This window comes from Cetorhinus maximus, chromosome 8 (assembly GCF_964194155.1).
Source record: "Cetorhinus maximus chromosome 8, sCetMax3.hap1.1, whole genome shotgun sequence".
In the NCBI taxonomy this organism is placed as follows: Eukaryota; Metazoa; Chordata; class Chondrichthyes; order Lamniformes; family Cetorhinidae; genus Cetorhinus; species Cetorhinus maximus.
Genome location: NC_135886.1, coordinates 6,008,484 through 6,030,499, shown reverse-complemented (window position 1 = coordinate 6,030,499; position 22,016 = coordinate 6,008,484). Strand labels below are relative to the sequence as shown.

General features: G+C 43.3%; 1 protein-coding gene across 1 annotated transcript in view; it reads right to left on the bottom strand.

Moving 5' to 3' along the window:
• Positions 1-22,016, bottom strand: part of LOC144683399 (uncharacterized) — a 48,789-nt gene that overhangs the window by 14,214 nt on the left and 12,559 nt on the right. The window contains exons 2-4 of the mRNA XM_078546368.1: positions 5,960-6,079; positions 5,622-5,687; positions 3,997-4,149 (exon numbers count right to left, since the gene is read on the bottom strand). Coding sequence (XP_078402494.1) covers positions 3,997-4,149; positions 5,622-5,687; positions 5,960-6,079 — 339 coding nt within the window. The remainder of the gene's footprint in view (positions 1-3,996; positions 4,150-5,621; positions 5,688-5,959; positions 6,080-22,016) is intronic.

The following is a 22,016-nucleotide window of genomic DNA, read 5'->3' as shown; positions in this document are numbered from 1 at the left end:
TCCACATCCCAATGTATATTTTCTAATTACATATAAACTAGTCCAATTAAGCAAAATTGTGACAGCCTTTTTCCAGAAAATGGTAATTGAATTGTTTGCTTAGTATTTTACACAATTCCAGCCCCAATGTCAAACGAATCAATGATTTGAGTTTTTGTGCAACTCTCGAATTTCCAGACAGGACCAGCTGTGTGGGAAAAAAAGGAGCGGTCATTGGATAGATTAGCCTCTCACCTCTAACCTTCAACTTCTCTCTCCATTCCATTCTTGAGTCTCTCTTTTTTGTATAGATACAGTTTCATGTGCACTGTTCCTCTAAATTTTCCTTCCTTGACTTTCAAAAATCTTAGCTGCGTTATTTTACACTTATTGCAATGTAGGAACTGGAGGAGGTGCCCATCAAGCCTGCTCTGCCATTCAATGAGATCATGGCTGATCTGCTCTCTAACTCCATATACCCATCTTTGCCCCACACCTTTAATAACTTTTGTCAACAAAAATCTATCAATCTCAGGTTTAAAATTAACCACTGTCTTCATAATTTAATCTTTGGGAGTCTAGATTCATTCTGGTAAACCTACACTGCACTCCCTTCAAGAACAATCTAGCCTTCCTAAGGTGTGGGCCCCAGATCTGCTCGCGGTACTCCAGATGTGGTACTCCAGATGTGGTTTAACCAGGTCTTTGTATAGCTGTAACATGACTCCTACCCCCATGAATTCAAATCTTTGACTCCTCACCTAGATTCCTAAATATAATAAAAACTTTCCTCGACCCTTTCTGGAACATTCACATTTTAATCAATTTAACATTAATAACGTTAATATACAAATACATGTTTGATTTCATATTTTTATTTAAGGTCTATTCCTTAAGTAACAATACAGAACCATGAACAACAATTAAACTAACCAAGAACACCAAGAAGGGGATAACAAATATTGCAGCAGTTAGTGTTGATTCATTCAAACGTAAATTAGAATTTTTTTCAGAAGCAACATTTTGAGATACTTTATATGAGTAATTTGAAGAATGATGTGAGGTGAGTGTGTGAAAGGAATGGGTGACTTTAGTTTTATAGTTCCCAAAGCTCTCCACCACTGGGTGTTTTCCTCAGTTCACATCTGGGTCTGTTGTAGAGACTGACAGATTAATTGCTCTGATGAGTCAACGACTCCATATTATTGTATCATGCAATGACAGGATTGTAGAAGGTGGTCTAGCAATGTAGTAGATTGTCGATCCAGAGAAGTGGAGATCTTGTGGTGCAGCGGGCAGTGCCCTTGCCTCTGAGCCTGGATCAAGTTCCACTTCAGCAAGAAAGGTGTGTTCATAATGTGACCAAACAGAAATCACATTAATTTGCAAATCCTTCCGATATAGGGCAGGTGATGAGAGTGGGAGAGGTGCCTGATCAGCCATGAGATGGAAAGAAATTCCATCACTATTCATAGCTCACGACTACAACGTGCATGTTGCCACAGCAACCTGGACTCCTTGGGGAGCCAGTTTTGCGGATCAGACTGGTGCCAACAGCAAAGGGTTGACCTCTGTTTTGGCTGAGATGAATGTGGGACCTTCCTTGCCCTACCCATGGTGGAGAATGTGACCCTATGGGTCGGACCTGCCTTCGGGCAGTGAACTCAAGGAGAAGGTGCAGAGAAACTGTCTCCTTTGCCGGTGGAGTGCAGAACAACAGCACTTTCGTAAAATTAAAGCTAGGCTCTAATTCAGGAGCGAAATCAGGGTCGGTGGGTGTGTGCAAGTCGTGAGTTCAGTTTATGACCCCAAATCTCCATCGCCAAGACTGCCTACATTTTCACACAATGGATAGTGGAAACTCTCTTCCCCCAAAAGGCTGTGGCTGCAGGGTCAACTCTAAATTTGAAGCCGGAGATCCTTGTTGGGGATATGAATCAAAGTCAGGTTCCTGCTGAGGGGTGGCAGCCCGGTACCACAGCTCTTCCTCTCACTGAATGGGCACTTGGCAGCATTATGAGACTTGGTAGCAAATGACACAGCCTGCATCCCTCACTAAAGGCAAGCAGCGGAGAAACAAAGGTTGCATTTGGGGCACACAGTAAGGAAGTAAGCTGTTGCCCTTTCTTTGGAAAGCACTGTATATATTCACTGGCAGAATTGAATCATGAATGGCACAGGTGGGGGAAACAGCAAGGGCTTGTAGCAAAGGCAGTGAGCCTGGTGTGCTGTAATATCGGCTACAGGTCATGAAAGACCTCACATTCTTCACACTAACGTTCTGCTCTCAGTCTTAGATACTTTATCTTCTTCTTTCTCCTTCTCCTCTGCCAAAACAGCAGGCCAACCTTCCTGGCCCATGACTGTATGTGTCTCCCTCCTTGTCTGAAACATTATTTTACAATTCTAAGATGATTTTCAGATAATTTCTCAGGGCTATGGTGCAAGACCCTGCCTGACTTGTCCCACAACAGATTATTGACTTCCAAATGCCAATTGTATGCTACACCATGGGCAGAATTTTCCGTTTGTTGGGTGGGCGGGCCTGACCCAATCGCGGGTGGGCGCGGAGCCGATTGCCGCCAGCGATCGGGGCCGCACCGCCATTTTACGTGGCCGGGCCAATTAAGGCCTGCCCAGCGTGACGTCCGGCAGGAAACACTATGCACTTCCCGTGCGGGCGGGGAGGGGGAATCCCTAAAATCGAGAGTGCGCTCTTTCCCGCATGTGCATGAAAAAGTGCACATCTCCCTGAGGCTAAGTGCTGCCTCAGGTAGATCGCCTCGACTTTTAAAAATATTAAAATTAGAGAAAAGAAAAATCCCTTACACGTCCCCCTCATGTGACAATGTCACATGAGTTGGGACTTGTTCATAATTTACACAACTTTATTACAATTTTTAAAACCCTACGTGAAACCTCATCCCGCCGCTGGATGAGGTTTCGTATTTTTTCTAGTTGCCGCCGGGGCTCCTGGCCGACCCACCAACCTTAAGGTCGAACGGGCAGGTCCTTTAATTGGTTAATTGATCCTGTCAATGGCCTCAAGTGACCATTGACAGGTCGGCGGGCCCGCAGCTGATTTTGCTGCACCCCCGCCTTCCTGAAAGTTTAAATGGGGCGGGGTGACGTCGGGGGTTCCACCCAACGTCATCCTGCGTCATTTTACGTGTCAGCCCCACCCACTGCTCGATGACAGTAAAATTCTGCCCCATATCTTGTATGGAGGCATCAACCTGATTGTACTTTCCATTGACTCTGTTTGGGGGTCCTCGACTATTTTTAATTTTTAAGGAGCTACAGAGTTAGACCCCGCTCTCTAGCAACCATCTAATGGGCAGCAACAATGGTACCGTGGAACAAAACAGCAGCAAAGATCAGGGAGTACAAATCAATTGTCGATGCATTAATGAAGAAATAACTGTGTGGCATATTGAAGAGCAACTTCCCAAAATATCGTCAGCCTCAGCTTTAAGAATGGGTGTCCTGGTGCAAACTGCATTGAGCCTCCAAGTTCGCAGGGTTGACATTTAAGAATCCAGGGACATTTCCATGGGACCTGTTAACATCTATCTGTATCAATTTTGAGCACCCAATTTATTAGGCCCACAGGATAGTGATGTGGCCCCCTGGAAAAGTGCCTGACTCCATAGTGCACATGCCACCTACGAGAGCCTCCTTCATAACAGCTGTAAAAGATGATAAGAAATAGGAGCAGGAAGAAGTCCAATGGCTTCTCGTGTCTGCTCCACCATTCCATAAGATCATTTGACCTCTGCCCCACCTTCTCCCTCTATCTCCATATTGCTCGATTCCCTTCGTGTTCAAACATCTATCAACCTCAGTCTTGGATATACTCAGTGACTGAGCTTCCACAGCTCTCTGGGGTAGAGAATTCCAAAGATTCACAACCCACTGAAGAAATTTCTCCTCAGCTTAATCATTAGGCTACAGGGCTGTCCTATTCCAACATTGCTTAATAAAAAAAAAACAATAGCAAGAAAGACAAACACATACTTCACCAGAGCATTCCTTGTAAAGATTCGCAAGATCTTTCACCACTAGCTGAGTCTGGTTGTAGGTGTATGAATTTGCTCGAAAGTGGCTCATCAGGAGCAGAAGAGTGTTGTTGAGTTGCTTGGAGGTGATGATGATAAAACAGCGATCAGTCTGTTGGGGAGAAGATAATGGAATGATTTAAACCTTTGTACCAAGTGGAAATGAGAGCTCACATTGTGCCAGTATGGACAACAGAAATGGGCTCAGGAGGCCAGGTTCTTCTGAGAGTAAAGCACTTGGACCAGAGATATCCAGACTTGAAGGCATCAGTTCGCAAACTGTACTGAGTTAGCAGGAAACAGAGCAACACAACTGACCGCACTGCCGCTGAGTTAGACAGGGGAAAATAAACCTAGGTTCCCACATTTGAACACTAACTTGTGAGTCCACTGTCCATCTTGATTGCAAATATGAATACATATAGACTCTAAATCAGAACAGGTTTGGCCAAAGTCTAATGGCTACTGTCAAATAACTTGCTGACGATCATTAAGGTCACGTGTGGAGAATAATCATTGAAATAAGGTTACAGAAAGCTACTGGGGAACCATAGACCTGCAGAAGTCACTCTCAGGACAAGAGAGGAAGGGATTGGAGGGTGGCAGAATCTATTAAAATGGTGTCAAGAGAAGATGGCACATGTGTCACCTTGGCTCAGTGGTAACACCCTCATTTCTGAATCAAAAGATCAAGGGTTCAAATCCCCCTTCAGAGACCTGAGCATATTATCTAGCCTGACACTCCAATGCAGTGCTGAGGGAATGCTGCACAGTCGGAGGTGCCGTTGGATGAGGATCCTCCTGTGCGCAAAACGATTGCCATATCTGTCTGCATGTTAAGAGCACCTAAACTTGTGAAATAATTTATTGGTTCTGAAGCACTTTGAGCCAAAAATGTGAATGACATTTTATATTCTTTTTTTGGAGTCATCTTTGCTGTAAATAAAATTATTTGTTTCAGTCTTACCAGGAAAAATAGGAAGTTTAGCCACCAACTTTGTTTTCTTAGTATGAGGATAGAATTCTGGAACAGATTATCACTTCCACTGCTCACTGAGGTAGTGAGTTCCACATTCTCACCACTCTCTGGGTAAAAGTCTCTTCTGAATTCCCTATTGGATTTCTTGAATGACTTATCTTATTTTATTATTTATATTTATAGTAATTAGCAACTTTAATCTGTAAGTCTTGGACAAAGTTCTTTGCGAGTTACACAAGTATATGCACAGTGCTTTACCTGGTACAAATTAATGGTCATTCACAAATTTATGCTTCACTTGGCGCAGGCCTCTCCTGCCAATCATTAAATCCTGACTGCAGTGGGCTAAGGCCCTTAAGTGGGAATCAACTGTCCGCGTAAGGGCATCAGTTGGCCTACCGGCAGGCAGGCCACCTGGCACTTCCCCCTCGCCACTGGTACAATTGTAATGGGAGCAGGGATGGGTGGGCAGGTGGCAGACAGGCTGCCCGCTGGATTTAACGTGGCCTCCCCCCACCTTCAAAGCTGCCGATGGGTGAGAGCTAAATCCAGCCCAATGTCTAATTAATCTGCTGTAACATTACATCAAAATAAACATCACTTACCAGTTCAGCAGAGTTCACATTCGTAAAGATGCTGTATTTTACCATGCTTGGGAGCAGATTATCATTCTAGGAAAGAGAGATTCAGTTAGGTTCTTAGAACTAATATATCTGAGGCCAATTGGTATTAATTGGCACTGAATTATACTGAGGAGTGCGGGCCAATTAGGAAGTATTGTACTGAGCAGTGAAAGGTATGTCAAAGTCAGTAACACTAACATGAGGGGTTATGAGTGCAGATTAGAAATCACACCAAAGCAAGAGTGGCAGATTAATGATAACAAATGTCCGAGGTAGTGATACAGTGAAGGCTGTGCATTGTTTTGCTTAATTTCTCTAACCAGATTGTTGATCTCGTCCTGAAGCTTTTCTGTTAGCCATTTGAAGTTATCTGGGTAGTTGCACCATCTTCCTGTTGCAGCAACAGGCAGTAATAACGCAAGACACAAGCAGCAGAGTGCCTGGAATAAAACACAGAAACAGTTATGACCAACTGCGCACATCAGTCAGTTACATAGGTGTCAGCATGCAAACATAGAGTTATATTGATCATTGTAGCACAGGAACAGACCATTCAGCCCAACATGTTTATGCTGGTGTTCACACTCTACACAAGCCCCCTCCCACCCCACCATTATCCCTTCAATCAACACATCCTTCCAACATGTTCTCCTACATGTGCTTAGCCCGCGGGGACTGGGGTGTTTTATCGACCCCTTTAGTCACATTTTGGTTTAATGTTTGTGAGTTTCCTTTAAACTTTTTCCTTAGTTTTACGGCTGACCTGACTTAGGGGTTGTGCTTGTTTTATCCCTTATTTTGTTAATTTAGTTTAATTGTTTAACTCCAAAAGAGTTACATGCGCTTAGCTCGCCTCCCCTTAAATGATTCTAAGGTGATTGTCTCAACCATTCCATGAGTGCCACGTTCTCACTCTTTTTGTGTGTGTCTATGACTTTTGCTGTTTTTTTTAACCTTTTTGTGAGTTTTGTCTTCATCAAGGTGTGCTGGACAATGCCAGTACCAATCAATTCCAGGTCAGGAACAGCAAAATAAGATGCAAAGTAAAGCCTCCTCCACTCTTCGTTAACAATGCACCTCTACCCCGACCTCACAAAGTTGTACCATACCAGCCATCCTGAGAGAGTTTATTAGTTTAGTGACAATTATTGTCAAATTCTGGGCTCACGTCCATTAGGAACCCTACGTCATTCAAACATATTTCATGTGGGATCCTTACATCAATGAGATAAACTCAAAAAAGCCTCAGTCCCCAGGCAAACTTTTTAAATCTTATCCCACTGTGGATCGACGTTATAGCGAAAATGTGAAGGCCGCCTGGCTGACTTGGCCCCTCTGTGGGCTGGCCATGTCAAAATTGCTTTCAACTGACTTCTTCATGGGCTTAACTGCCTGTTTAATTGTCGGCGGGCGCGCTTCTGACTGCCACCCGCACCCGCCGAGCGAAACATCTCGCGAGTGCGCGATGACGTTGGGACACGCACCCGACGTCTTCCTGCGTGACTTTCATGCGCTGTCAGGTTGGGCACGCGCCTGCCCGAGCGATGTGAAAAGCTGGCCCTGGAGATGGAGATTGAAATGGAATTTACAGTCCACTGTCAAATCCGATTTCTTTGGTTGTCAGGTTGTGAAACTCTTAGGCATGGGAATGTGTTTCTCCATGTGTTAGATGTTCCCTTGGCCAAGAGAAGGATGGATGTCTCCAAGACAGATCTGCCTTATACTGGCACTTACCCAAATATAGCACGCAGTGAGATGAAAGGCAAGTGCGGTGCTGGTGTAATAGGGAGTGGTGGCAGATTTCAGTGCACCTCCTTGATAAGACAGAGATGCACACACACACTGTTTCTCACTGAGGCTGAGGCAAGAGAATTTTTCCTTGAAGGCTCTGAGTGAATAAGGCCTCCTGCTGAGAGCCCCTTTTCCCTCTCCTCCCTACGCGAGTAGCTTGTCCTCCTCTCTCTTGTCTCTGCTGAATTTCCCTGTCATACTTCAGACTAAGGGAGCTGGAAACTGTAGCATCCATGACCTGGAGTGGTCTGACCAGAATCTTTGTGATGTAATAACCAAGGCGGTCGTCACGCGCAACGTTAATCAGTGCAGACTTCACCAATTTTAAACAGCATTAGAAAACTCGCAGCACAAACTCAGGTAGAGCCGGCAAGGATGAATCAGCAACTAGCCTGAAAGTGGTTGATGATCCCTTTAAAAGCCCTGGTGGGGGTGGGGGGTCCTCCCAGCCTCTGAGTGCAAGCTCAGCTGCGTGTGTTTAGGAGTTGACATTGGCTGGAGGTGGAAAATGGCGGTGCTGGTGCCAAATCAGAATTCTTCTTAGGCAGTCCCTCGGAATCCAGGATGACTTGCTTCCACTCCGGTTCGACAGGTTCTGGGATGGCTGATAAGTCCAGTGCACAATCTGCAGACTCTGCCCCATGTGGGGGCAGGTGGTGCTTGAAGCGTTGGGTAGATGGGTTGTTTGGAGATTTGGAAGCTCCCTCTGACACCTCGTCTTTGCCTCCGCACGTTCCCGACCAAGTCTCTCAATGTGTTCGGGGACTTCCCGAATGAACCTTCTCCAGTTTGGTCGGTCAGAAGCCAGAGAGTCCCAAGAGTCGGTGGGGACGTTTGATCTCTTCAGGGTTGCAATCAGCATTACACCCCGATTGATGCCACAATCCACCTACTCTACACACTTCCGGCACATGGACCTATTGCCAGCATTAACACCCTCATCAGAATGGCATCTGATGCCGATCTCATTGCAAGAGTGTGCATGCAGCGGGGACACCATTCTGGTACTAAAATGACATCCATAATACTGAACCTATGGGTGTTATAGGGATGATTTTTGCAACCCATGATATAATGGGCTTTATAAAAAACACTTTATGTGGACGGCAGTGATACATAATACATAATATTTTATATCATTGCAATGGTGAAGTTTAGAACCTTTCAAAGCTACAAAGAACTTTATAGATGACCACAGAATCTTTTGAATACAAGGCATCCTGCCTACTTTGCTCTACATTGTAAATGATCTGGACAAGGAGAAGCCGAACTTGGTACATCTATGCAAGCATGCTCAGAGGGAGCTCCTTTGCTATTGAGCTGAATAAGCTCTAGTGCCAGCAGTATAACTTGGGTCTGTCAGATTGAGACTAGTATCCACAGTATGATGGCATGCTTAACCTGATTGCTCTGAATTTCTAGGGTGGATTTTAGAGAAGTTAGAAAACGCCCAGGTTAGAAAACTCTCTACTAAATAGTGTTAATTCGAAAAGCTTCCTAACATATCTAATATCCATAGTGGGAGAACTCCCTTTGGAATTATGGAAATGCCCTTCATTATGTCAGGTGGTTACAATAAGCAAAGACATTGTGGAGAACTTGAAATGGTCCCAGAGAAATCAAAACTGAACCTGAAGAATTTTTTTGATCAGAGTAGCAGAGAAAGAGAGGTTGTAGCTGGGAACCTCTTCTAGACAGTAGGATGTAGAATTTCACTATGTATTCTCTGGCCAAACATATCCTCTTATAACTCTCCTTTTGTTTTCACTTGAGGCACATTACTGGTAAAATCTGCCCCAAATCATTTCCTGCTGAGTGCCAGCTTTGGCTCACTCCCGGTCCTGAATCAAGAGGTTGTGGGTTCAAGTCCCACCCTGGAAACTTGAGCACATAACCAAGGATGGCACCTCACTGAGGCTCTAAGGGAATGTTGCACTGTCAGTGGTGCAATCTTTTGGATGAGGTGTTAAACTGGGACCCGTATGCTCTCTGAGGTGGATGTCAAAATTCCCATAGCACAATTCCAGGAAGAGCAGGGGGCTCTCCTCAGTATCTTGGCCGAAATGTATATCGTAACCCAACATCGAAAACATCTGGTCTGGTCGTTTATTACAATGCTGTTTGTGGGAGCTTGCTGCACCCAAAATCGCTGCCACATTTCCTACATTACAACAGTGACTACACTACCAAAGTGCTTCAGTGGCTGTAATGTGCTTTGGGACACCCTGAGGTCATGAAAGGAGTTATATTACAGAATCACAGAATCTTTACAATGCAGGGGGAGGCCACTCAGTCCAGTGAGTCTGCACTGACTCTTATAAATTCAACTTCTTCCTTTTATTTTTGATCATGATTTGAAAACCTGGTCACTTCTACCCATGGTTCTTTAGCTCTGATATGAAATCTGACCATATAGGAATATTAGGAGGCCATTCAACCCCTCGGGCTTGTTCTGCCATTCGATTACATCATGGCTGATCTATATCTTAACTCTATTTACTCACGTTGGTTCTGTAATCCCTTAATGCCTCATACCTAACAAAGATATTGATCTCACTCTTGGAATTTTCAATTGACTTTACTTCCCCAGAAAGCTGTTAAGGCTAAGAGTTCCAGATCTCCACTCCCTTCGTATGAAGAAGTGCTTTTTTGCTATACCCTGAATGGTCTCACAATGATTTTAAGGTTATGCTCTCTCGTACTGTTCTTCTCCATCAAAGGAAACAGTTTCTCTCTATCTACCCTATCAACTCCTTTCATCATCTTAAACACCACAATTAGATCATCCCTTAATCTTCTACCCTGAAAGAGATACGAGCCTCGTTGATGTGCCCTTAATAATGGATTCTGGTCATTTCGCTATGGCTTGTAGCTTCCTGCTTTGTGTCTGCCTCCTTTCTTGAATAAAGGTGCAACATTTGCTAATTTACGATCCGCTGGGACCCTTCTAGAATTTAAAGGATTTTAGAAGATTATAGCAAGAAATTGCAAGAAGATTCCACCATATGAGCAGCTGGTAGTCATAGCTTGCTGGCAAAAAAGATCAATTATTGAGTGTGGTTGACACAGACTTTGACTGTGTTCGGAATTTTACGATTTGACCTTCTGTAAACTGAAAAAATGAAGCAATCGTTTGGAATCCACCAACTTTATACTTTTCAACATATATTGTAGCCAAATAATGTGACAGTAACATTTGTAATCTTAATGAGGTGAACATGCATTGCATAACATTATAAAAAGACTCATTAACACGCTTCTAGGAAATAACTATCTGCTATTTCAAAGGTGTTAACTCTTGGAAATAACCATGTTAATGCTTTAGTTAAGATAGCGAACAATAGAGTTTCATGTGTTGAACCACTTGATGTTAAATCTTCACCCTATTGCAAACCACAGACAAGTATCATTGTCACCATCGCCATCCACTAACTCGTCATTAGAGTCTTGCCTGATTGCTGCAGGTTTTCAACTTGCACCATTTGGTATGCTTCAAGCCATCAGTAAGGGAGACACAGCCTGATAACTTGCAAGTGCTCATATACTTGCGCGGAAAAAAAATGCATGAACTACTCATTGGGAAGGATTGTTAAAGTCTGAGTTTCATTTATGTACTAAGGCAGCTAGCTTGCAGACTGGTAATCAGAACCTGATGTCCCTTACGATAGTTCTCAGCACCATGCAGACAGGGTCCAAGGATCTAGGGCTTTGGAATTACCCTGTGACCATGAAAGAAGCCCAGTCAGAACTTTGCACTGTACATTGCCCAGAGCACACAAACTAACTTCATTCGTTACTTGGGGCAGGTATGAACTTCCAAATTAGATGTTTAAGATTCTCATACTCCCGGGTCACAGTCTTTAATGGGAACAATACAGGCAGATCCTTAATCTTAATGCTATCAAGACAAAATCGACTTATTTCCAAACACACAATGAAAGAAAACAATGAGATGTTTACACATTCAAGGCCATGCTGTAATATGCCTTTAAGGGATAGCAGGATGTCTTCACTCAAAGTGTGTCATGTTATTCAGCCTGTGTCATTTTTGCCTTTGAGCAAATCACAGCAAACTCTGATTTCTTTAAGCTTCCTATCCACGTGTATATAGAATATATATATATATGTATATATGTCCTCATATGCCTAGTCTCAATAAATGAACGCACAATGTGTTTACCCAATCCATTATAAGTGATTGGTGCCTTTATACCATTCTAACAACTCGACAGTCCAGGATTCAGAGTACAGTGACATGCTGGTCAATATCAGCAGAAAGCAAACCAGTAGTTAACTAATGGTATCTCAAATTATCTTACCGTGTAAAAATAGAACAGTCCAGTACAGGTTCACAGAACACAAAGTCCTTTCAGATGTCGGCAGGTTTGGCCGACAATATTGTTTGATTCAAGCCATCCAGATTGGATAATGATTGGTAAACTGAAGTGAAGGAAATGCCATAACTGCTGTAAAACAGAGAGGTCACTCCAGTAGCTTCCTCAGATCAACAGAGGCAACAAACCTTGCTTCACACCTTGGCTTTAATTTCCCTCTTCTCCAGCACTGTGGGTGTACCTACGCCACATGGACTGCAGTGGTTCAAGGATGCAGCTCACCACCACCTTCTCAAGAGCAATTATGGTTGGGCAATAAGTGCTGACCTAGCCAGTGATGGCCACATCCCATGAATGAATAAAAATATATATATATAGTTATCGACTCAATAGCGACCAAGAAAACCTGGAATGGGAAAAGGGGTATTTGGCTCTACCAAGTTTATTCCCTTCCCAGGCCATTCGCTCTCCTGAGACTATTGGGTAGCTATAAAAATTTCCAAGAAGGTAAGATCCTATAAAACTTCTAAAACTTGTAGCTAATTCATGAAAGCTACAGGGTATGATTGCAATCTTTTGACTCATACTATTTAACTCCTGCCAGTTACATTCCGTGCTCATGATGTCACCAGCACTGGAAAAATTCTATTCCACTGGGTGGATTCTTTTTATTGTTTACTCATAGGATCTGGGCAATGCCAGAGAGATGGCATTCATTGCTCACTATCTCTGTCTATCTTTGTTATTATCAGCTCTAGTTTTCATTGGAACAAATATTCATCCGTCTGTGGAAGTATCTTCATCACAAGGGCAGCAGCAAGAAGGCTCACCACCAACTTCTCAAGGTCAACTAGGGCTGGACAATAAGTGCTGGGCCTGTTTGTGATGCTCACACCCAAAAGTGAATTAAAAGAAAATTCTTCCTTAAATTTACTAATTGACTGGATATTAAATTAATTTGCTGGATTCCAATATTCATGACTGCAGTGGGTTTTCAAATTCTTTTTTGATTTTAGGATCCTACACAAGTATCGACTGACTCCCAGAAAGCTTACACTACACTCACTCTTTCTCAGGGGCTCCAATTGTCAAAATGGATCTCAACCATCCAACAGAAGGCAACCCACGGGGCTACCATTGCAAAACATGTTTTGAATTAACACGAGATGACAGTCTTCATTTTCGTTTTAAAACCCCCATTTGGTGGAAGAGAGGACAGGTTGGGGAGGGATGGGGGCAGTTAAAATGGAGAGGGTAGGTTTATCCATGCCCTCCTTCTGCTATCTGGCTGACGGCAGTTTTAAGTTCAGATGGACAAGGGTGCCAGCCTTTAGATGGAGGGCCCTCTTTAAATATGCAGATGATGTTACTGGGCTATATGGCCTACCATTCAAGAATCCTATATTCATAGAAAGGTTACAGCACAGAAGAAAGCTATTCGGCCCATCTAACCCATCATAGCTCTCTGCAAGGGCAACTTAGCTAGTCCCTCCCTTGCCAGCGATGCCCACATCTCATGGAAGAATAAATTTTTAAAAAGTCTGCAGCCAAGAGAGGAAGAGACACCCTGAGGTTAAGGAGCCCCTGGTTCCACTGCACAGATAACAGAGAGTCTGTGGACACAGGGCAGAAACCTATATGTTATTCTGTTGGAAAGAAGATCTGATACCCACGAGACTTATTATTTGAAACTGTGGTCTGTGGGCAGCCTATGATTATGGTTCATGTTGGCATAGCTGCTACCCAGGATTGACCCCCCAAGAACATAACAAATAGGCGCAGGAGTGGATCATACAGCCTGTCAAGCCTGCTCTGCCCGTTCAATATGATCATGGCTGATCTTTGGCTTCAACTCCGCTTTCCTGATTGCACCCCACATCCCTTGTTTCTCTAAGAAACCAAAAATCTGCTTATCCCAGCCTAAAATATATTCAACGATGGAGCATCCACAACCCTGTGGGGGAGAGAATTCCAAAGATTCACAATCCTTTGAGTGGAGAAATTTCTCCTCATCTCAGTCCTAAATGATCAGCCCCTTATCCTGAGACTGTGCCCCTGTGTTCTAACTTGCAGAAGCAACCTCTCAGTATCTACCCTCCCAAGTCCCTTCAGTATCTTGCATGCGGAGTGGTAGCATAGTGGTATTGTCACTGGACTAGTATTCTCCGGGTAATGCTCTGGGGATGTGGGTTCGAATGCCACCACAGCAGATTCAATAAAAATCTGGAATTTGAAGTCTGATGATGGTCATGAAACCATTGCTGATTGTTGTAAAAACCCATCTGGTTCACTAATGTCCTTCAGGGAAGGAATACCTGCTGTCCTTACCTGATTTGGCCTACATGTGACTCCAGACCAACAGCAATGGGGTTGACTCTTAACTGTCCTCTGAACAAGGGCAGATGGGCAATAAATGTTGGCCTAGCCAGTGACACCTACATCCCATGAATGAATAAAATTTCTCATTCTTCTAAACTCCAGAGAAGGTAGGCCCGATTTTCTCAGCCTCTCACCATAGGACAACCCTCTCACCCCAGGGACTAATATAATGACCCTTTGCTCTACTGCCTCCAATGCAAGTATATGTTTCATATAAACGTCTAAGGGACCCTTCAACCTTGACCAGCAAGCATAGGACAGTTTTAACTGTATGAAATAGATAGCTATTCACAGATAAAACCAAAAGTCCTCTGCAGCTGCCCTGAAGGGGCAAAGGGCAAGCAGCATAAAGGAGGGCCAGCCAGCTGGAGTACTGAAGTTTGACAAGGCACTCAAACTGAACGCTGATGATTGTGTTCTTAGCCCACATTTAGCTTATTTGTTTGGCCGCAGTTACTGGACAGATGATGCAGAGGCAATGCTGGAATTAATAACGGACTGTCATACTATACCACTGGGTATCGAAAATTCCTGCTGATAGCCACAACCATCTAAACACCCATAAATAATAATGTAAATAAAGCATTTGTTCTTCATCCCTCTATGAATTAGCTCCATGGCTTGCTTATAGCAGTGTCCAGGAGATTAATCTGCAATTCCTGGAGATGCCAAGGCAATCCTGGAGACTTAGCAACCCTGGTCACCTTGTGGACGTAACTAAGCAAGAGGTATGCGTCCATTTCTAGTGGATCGTGTCACATGTTTTGGAGTCTGCGAAATGCACAGTGAAACTTGCATCAGTAGCAGTGTGGTTTAGTTGAGTTTTCCCGCCCAGTTTGCTACTGATACTTCTCTAGAACAAGGATCTGCCTTTGTTTTTTGTCATCAAAGCATTCCCACAGGTTTCTCCTGTAGTAGGTGAATCATGCCCTGAATCGCCACTCTGCTTCCTTCTAAAATCCTCAAGCGTGTTCCTCATGTGTGCCTACTGGAGTAGTGGGTAACACTGGGGGGGTATATTTCCAGGTGTGGCATCACAGTTGAGAAACGAGTGTGCCCTCAGCAGACACACCTTTCCATTGGACTCACTGGATAGTGGTCAGGGCTGATTATTGCCATCCCCGTGCCCCATATTTCAGATTGGGGACCCCAGGATCAATTCCATTGCCCCCCCCAACACCACCCTCTCTGGCTGAGATCGGCTCACTTAGTGAACTGAACCAGGGTCTTCCCGATATGCGTGTCTCAGCAAGACACCATTCACACTGAACCATCGGGAGGTTTATTTTAAAAGTTCCATCTTTGGATTTCTGTGCACTGGACAATGCTCTGTGATTAACAGATCAATCAATTCTCATCCCCTTCTTGCTGTAGTTACATAACAGCAGGTATAAGGTTGCTCTCCCTCTGAACATTCCTCCCTTTCCCTGTGGAGAATGTATTCTCCTTGAGTTAATCCCATTAGATTTAACGGATGATTATGTCCTGTGTTACTTTGCTTGAGTATCAGGCTCTGTCACATGCCTGAATTACTGCAGGAAGGTGTGGGAGAGAAGAAAAGCCTGGTCAAGTATTACTGAAGAGGAATCATACGGACTCGAAATGTTAACTCTGTCTTTCTCTCCACAGATGCTGTTAGGCCTGCTGAGTTTTTCCAGCATTTTCTGATTTTGCTTTTACCTTGTCAGGTATTCACAGTTTCTTTTTCAAAGAATGTTGGAATTTCCAAATTGGGTAAAACACTCTCTGGCGGTGACATGGATGAAATACACAGGCACAGCATGTTTGAAACCCCCAGTTTTACAAGAAGTACTGCTTTTAACTCTGGAGCATAAAACTACATAGAATTACTCAAAGCAGAGGCCCATCTGCAATTGTGCCCATGGATAACATGCATACTTTTTAAACAAGTGGTTTTGTTAAGCCAAAAGAGCTGAGAGAGAGAGAGAGACAGAGAGAGAGAGAGAGAGAGAGTGAGAGGGAGATAGAACACACATGCACACTGAATTCTCTCCTCTCCTCTTCCCCCCACCTTACAGCATGAAACCACAAATCTCACCTCTCTCCGGGTACCGCACAGTTACCATCTCACCACTTACTGTGCGTCCAGAGCATTGGCCATAACATGAAAACAACAATGGAAAGTCCCACAAGAAACTGTTGGACCTTCCACACACGAGATGGCACAGTGGTGAGAATGGTGCAGTGAGCAACCCCATTCCGTTCAATGCAAATCGAGCAGTTTTACCAACAAAAAAAGTTCAGCTCTAGTGACGCACAGCTTCAAAAAATTGTGTTGTGGCTTTAAGATGCAGTAACCACATTGGGCATGATGTGTGGTTTCAATCACCAGCTTGTAGCGTTCCTCTTGCGTGCTGATAAAAGTGGTTAAAATAAACTCTTACAATCTGTCTCGTTTGCTGGATGGCCTTTACTTGTCCCTTTACTTTGCAAAGCTTTTAGGATAAAGGCTTGAAAGAAAGACGTGCATTTATGTGGTGCCTTTCAGATCTCCTTGGATCGCAGAGCCATTCTGGGCACTGGGTTCATTCTAGGGGGAGGCGATGGCGTAGTGGTATTGTTGCTGGACTAGTAATCCAGGGACACAGAGTCTGGGGACCTGGGTTTGAATCTTGCCATGGCAGCTGGTGGAATTTGAGTTTAATAAAAAAAAATCTGGAATTAAAGGTCTACTGATGACCATGAATCAATTGTCGTAAAAGCTCATCTGGTTCACTTAATGTCCTTTAGGGAAGGAAATCTGCCGTCCTTACCTGGTCTGGCCTACATGTGACTCCAGACCCACAGCAATGTGGTTGACTCTTAACTGCCCTCTGAACCAGGGCGATTAGAGATGGGCAATAAATGCGGGCCTATCTAGCAATGACCCATGTCCTATGAATAAAAAAATGTGCATCACAACCAAAGAGTTATTTCTTAAAATACAACCACTGTTGGATTGGCAAGTCTGGCAGCAGGATTCATTGCTGAGATAAATGACCACTTAATATGCTTTGGTTTAAAGGATGAAAGTTTTCCAAGGTATATGGAGAGCAGCTCTTCAAAAAGAAGTGCCATGGGACCTTTCGCGTCCACTCGAGAGGGCATACAGAGGTCTCCGTTTAATGTCTCATCTGCAAGATGAAACCTCTGAATGTGCAGCATTCCCTTAGTATGGCTAAGGGATAGTGCCAGCCAAATTATTCACTCGAAACCACACCTTGGAGGACCTCACTTAGTCTGAGGGCAGGCAGGAAGCTGCATGTATCAGGAAATTGCTCCAAGAATGAAAAAAATCACAGGCATCCATCAGGCAATTTCCCAGTACCTGTGGGTGAGGCCCAAACCAGTCCTTTGGTCAGAACTATCCCTAAACAACAAAATGTATCCATCCTCTCAAAACCAGAACAGAAGAGTTAAGCATTATCACTAAACTGAACCTAAGCTGAATGGAGCAACTCTGTCCAATTTCATTGACAGCGTTGTTTGAGACTTTTCTTCTCATTAAGAATCTGCAATTAAATTTCTCTTCCATGTAATGTTTTCTCATGCAATTTCCTTAAATGTGAGTTCACAAAAGCCTCAAATCCTCAAATCCAATTAGGATTAACTACGTTGCAGAATGGCTACAAATAGGAATCACTTCTCTTGTGAGAAAGCTACAGTGGATCGGAGATGAGTGACGTTGGTGGGAGATGGTGGGGGTGGGGAGAAGGGTTAGCACTGGCTAGAAGGCCTGAATGGTCTTTCCGAATGTTCTCGTCTGGCTCAAACGGACGGGAATTTCCAGTCCTGCCCGTCACAAGACCGGAAAATCCCTCTTTACTTCAGGGAACAGATGTCTGAACATATATCTTTTTAAAATGTTCTCTCTATTGGGCCTGTTGCTCAATATTCTCAGCATGTGTTTTCTGTGTTATTCCTTCTCTCAATCACCCAACACAGTGCAAGTGTTCCAAAATATGGAATGCAAACACTGGTGTCAGTGGATTGGTCCATGGCAATTAATGTTAAAAATATTAGAATATTGAAATTACAGAGTTATCACTGACATGATGAAGCAACTGCAACAGTGACAACCTCATATATAGTCAATTACTCATGAGGAAATTAACCTGTAGGAAAACCTGAGCGTTTGTCTAAGCCTTTTAGAAGTTTAGAAAACAAAAATTTCACTCTAACTGGAGGAGGGGACCATAGAAATTTGTAACATCAAGAGAGGCTATTTAACCTCCTGGGGTCACATTTAACTCCCCCAGCCCAGAGGAAACTGTCATATCCTGCTGAGCCTCCACTGGTTGGGATAAAGGAACGAGCTGTGCAGAAATTCCAGGCAATAAATAGCATTTCCCTATTTGGCCCATCAAGACCCTTCATAATTAAAACAACCTGTATTAATTCTCCTCTTAGCCTCCCCTACTTCACTGGAAATAGTCCAAACATCATGAGTCTAGTACCCATTCCCTGACATGATTCAAAGAGTTTCAATCTGCTTCCTTCCTGAATCTGCTCCTCCACTGACTCCAGATTTGACAGGGGAATGGAGGGGGGGCGATGGCATGGTGATAGCATCCCTACCTCTGGGCCAGAAACTCTGGGTTCAAGTCCAACTCTGGGACTTGATGGCCACATAAGGCATGTTCATAATGGCAGGCTGTAAAAGCAGGAGAGCTTTCTGGTCAGCCATACTGAAGAAGGCAAGGGCAAGCCACTGCAGTGCTTTGCCAAGCAAGTTCATGGAGCATTCCAATGGAAGTCCATGGTTGCTAACACCATCTTAAGGTGTGGCACCTGGGGTAGGATGCCCTTAATTATTTCCCTAGAAATGTGGAGATAAGGATCTAAAAATGAGAAAAGTCCAATCAGCCCATCCATCTTTCTCTGTTATCGATCCTATAAGGGAAGCAAGATGTTGCATGTTAAGGAACTTCATTTTAACACAGAAATGTGGATTTACACTGGGCTCCGAAGGTGGCTTTCACCGATGGCATCTATTCTATCCTAAGGTTTTGCCATTAATCCCTGATCTATTGGACAAAGCAGATACTATCAATCACCATTGCTATCCCATGGGACAGAGTGTGCGTTAATGAACATTATTCTAATCCCTATGCACTAACCTCATGGGATGCAATGATGATTGCTTTTAGCTCGATCCCTAAAAGTGGCAATGACAACTATTGTTATGCTAATTGTGCCACATTAAAAAAAATTTTCTCAATAAACCCTCATGAATCAATAAATATTGAAGTTACCTACTGGAATAGTAAAAAATCCAACAGCATCTCCCGCAAGGAAGACTCGATGTATGGACAGCTACCTGCCCCTATTGGTTGTCTCACCAGTTAAGGACAATGAATTATCTCATACATAAATCCTGCACTGACCAGTCACGACCAATCTGATTATGTATACAATACATAAACTACTCTGAGCTGTTAAAGAATATGATTTAAAGAATAAAAAAGAAAAAGTTTTGAATTCGCATAGTGCCTCTCATAGCCACTGACCATCCCAAAGTGCTTTACAGCCAATGACCTGATAATCGCTTTGTCTTGGTGATGTTGATTGATTATTGCCCAGGTATCTAGGAATAACACTCCCGCTCTTCTTTGAAATAGTGCTATAGAATATTTTGCATCCACTTGACAGGGCAGATGGGGCCTTGGTTTAACATCTCATCCAAAAGACCGTACCTCAGACAGTCCAGTATTCCTGTACTCCATTAGAGTGTCAGCCTTCACTTCACAAGTCCTGAAGTAGGACTTGAACCTGGAACCTTCAAACTCAGAGACTCAGCTTCACTGAGACATGGCTAGCTGTTACATAGGGGTCAGAATCAGGTTTTGCTGTGTAATTCTGGAAAGGCTAAGAAGACAATGTGACCGTGTTATGTGACAGGAGGGAGCATAGTTGTGGGTTTCCAATCTCTTCTGGGGAGATATCTTACTTAGCACTGATAAGAAAGCACCAGACTGGAAGCAGAGGGAAGGAAACAAGATCAAGGAACTTAGACAACATTGCTTTAGGAATCAGCAGATCCACCAAAATTAATGTCTGTTTACAACAGAGTAGAAGACAATTCACATCATCACATCTGTGCTGGCTCTTTGCTGCAGCAATCCAAAAATAGCCTCACTGACCCTTGCACAAAGTCTGGTATCTTTTTCTTCTTCAAACTTTTATCTAATTTATCATTAACTGTGCAATAATCTCAGCCTCAACTATTTTATGTAGCACAGCATTCCATGCTTCAATAACCTCCATGTAAAGAAATGTCTTCCAACCACCCTCCTCACCCTGTCAGTGAGTGAATTGATGACCCCTTAACATTGATTCCCTAACCAAAGGAAATCACTTTTATTTCTCTCGTCACTCTATCAAATGTATAATTAACAACCTCTATTAAATCTACTTCTAGTTTCTCTGCTGCAGTGGAAATAGTCCCAGTACCTCAAAGGCTCATTTCCTACTAAAGCTACCCACCCTGAGCATCACCCTAGTGAATGCTGCACACTCCTTATGACTTTGCTGTCCTCTTTACAGTGACATGCCCCAAGCTGCAAAGTACTCAAACTGTAGCTTAAACCAATGTTTTGTGTAAGTTTATTGCTGTGTTTTTATTCCTGTATTCTCTGTCCTATTTACCAAGTTCCAATATGTATTAGCCTTTTATATGGCTTCACCTGCACTCAGATCTTTTAAGTGCATTTTGTATTTTACTCCCTAGATCTCTCTGTTCACCCAAACCCTTCACTACTTTCTTGTTAATGTAAACTCCCAATCTTTGCATTTTCTTCCAAAGCACATGGGCAGGTTTAATTGTCGCATACTCAAAGCGTATTAGTGAGGCATGGGTATAGGTGTGAGGAACCACAACTTCTGGATCTTAAGATGACCCATCTGGTGGTAGGCATGTGCATGTGCAGCTGTGACTGCATTTCCCAGAACCATAATGCATTAATAGCACATGCATTACATGCGTTGTTAGATATTATTAGTTGATTGTCTGTGGGGTTTCGAGTTAAGACTGAGAGTGGACATCGGGAGAAGTAGGGATAGAGGACAGGAATATTTACCTGAAATAGATGGTCTGGCCATTTCTTTTCTTGCTGTGTGTGGGAGCTTGCTGTGCACATATTGGCTGCTTCCATTACAACAGTGCATACACTTCAAAAATATTTCAATAATTGCAAAGCACTTTGTGAATTTTTTTTAATGGGTTGTGGGTGTCGCTGGATGGGCCAGCATTTATTGCCCATCCCTAATTGGCGATGATGAGCTGCCTTCTTGAACTGCTGCATTTCATGTGGTGTAGGTACACCCACAGTGCTGTGAATCCATGAAATACACTATGTAAATCCAACTTAGTTTTTTTTCTTTCTGTCCTTCCTTCTTTCCCTTTTCTTTCTTGTATTGAACCAGGGGCTGTAAAACATATTTTCTCTGCTCACAGTTATATTGGAGCTGACTGTAAACTTGTCCTGCTGTAATTACATTGTCCTGCCAGCAGTGGTGCTACAAATGTTTTATTGGATGTGGCAATGGTTGGGGGCGGTGGGAGCGGAGAGGTATATTTGATGTCCATCCCTAGCTTACGATGACATTTGTTTTACTTCATAGTGGAGTGGTTTGCTTGAATAATTTAGAGAGTATCATAAATCAACAAGATATTATCAAGGAAATGGGAATTTATCTCGGAAAAGTTGGCAGCGAATGTGTACTGAGCAAAACTTTTGATGTATTATTACAAACTGAACTTTAAAGAAAAGCTGTTACATTTTGATTAAATTATGATTTTGAGATGAGGTCTAGCATTCCTCTGCTTAACAAGCCAGCACATTGCCAGAAAGTGATGAAGATAGGAATTGCT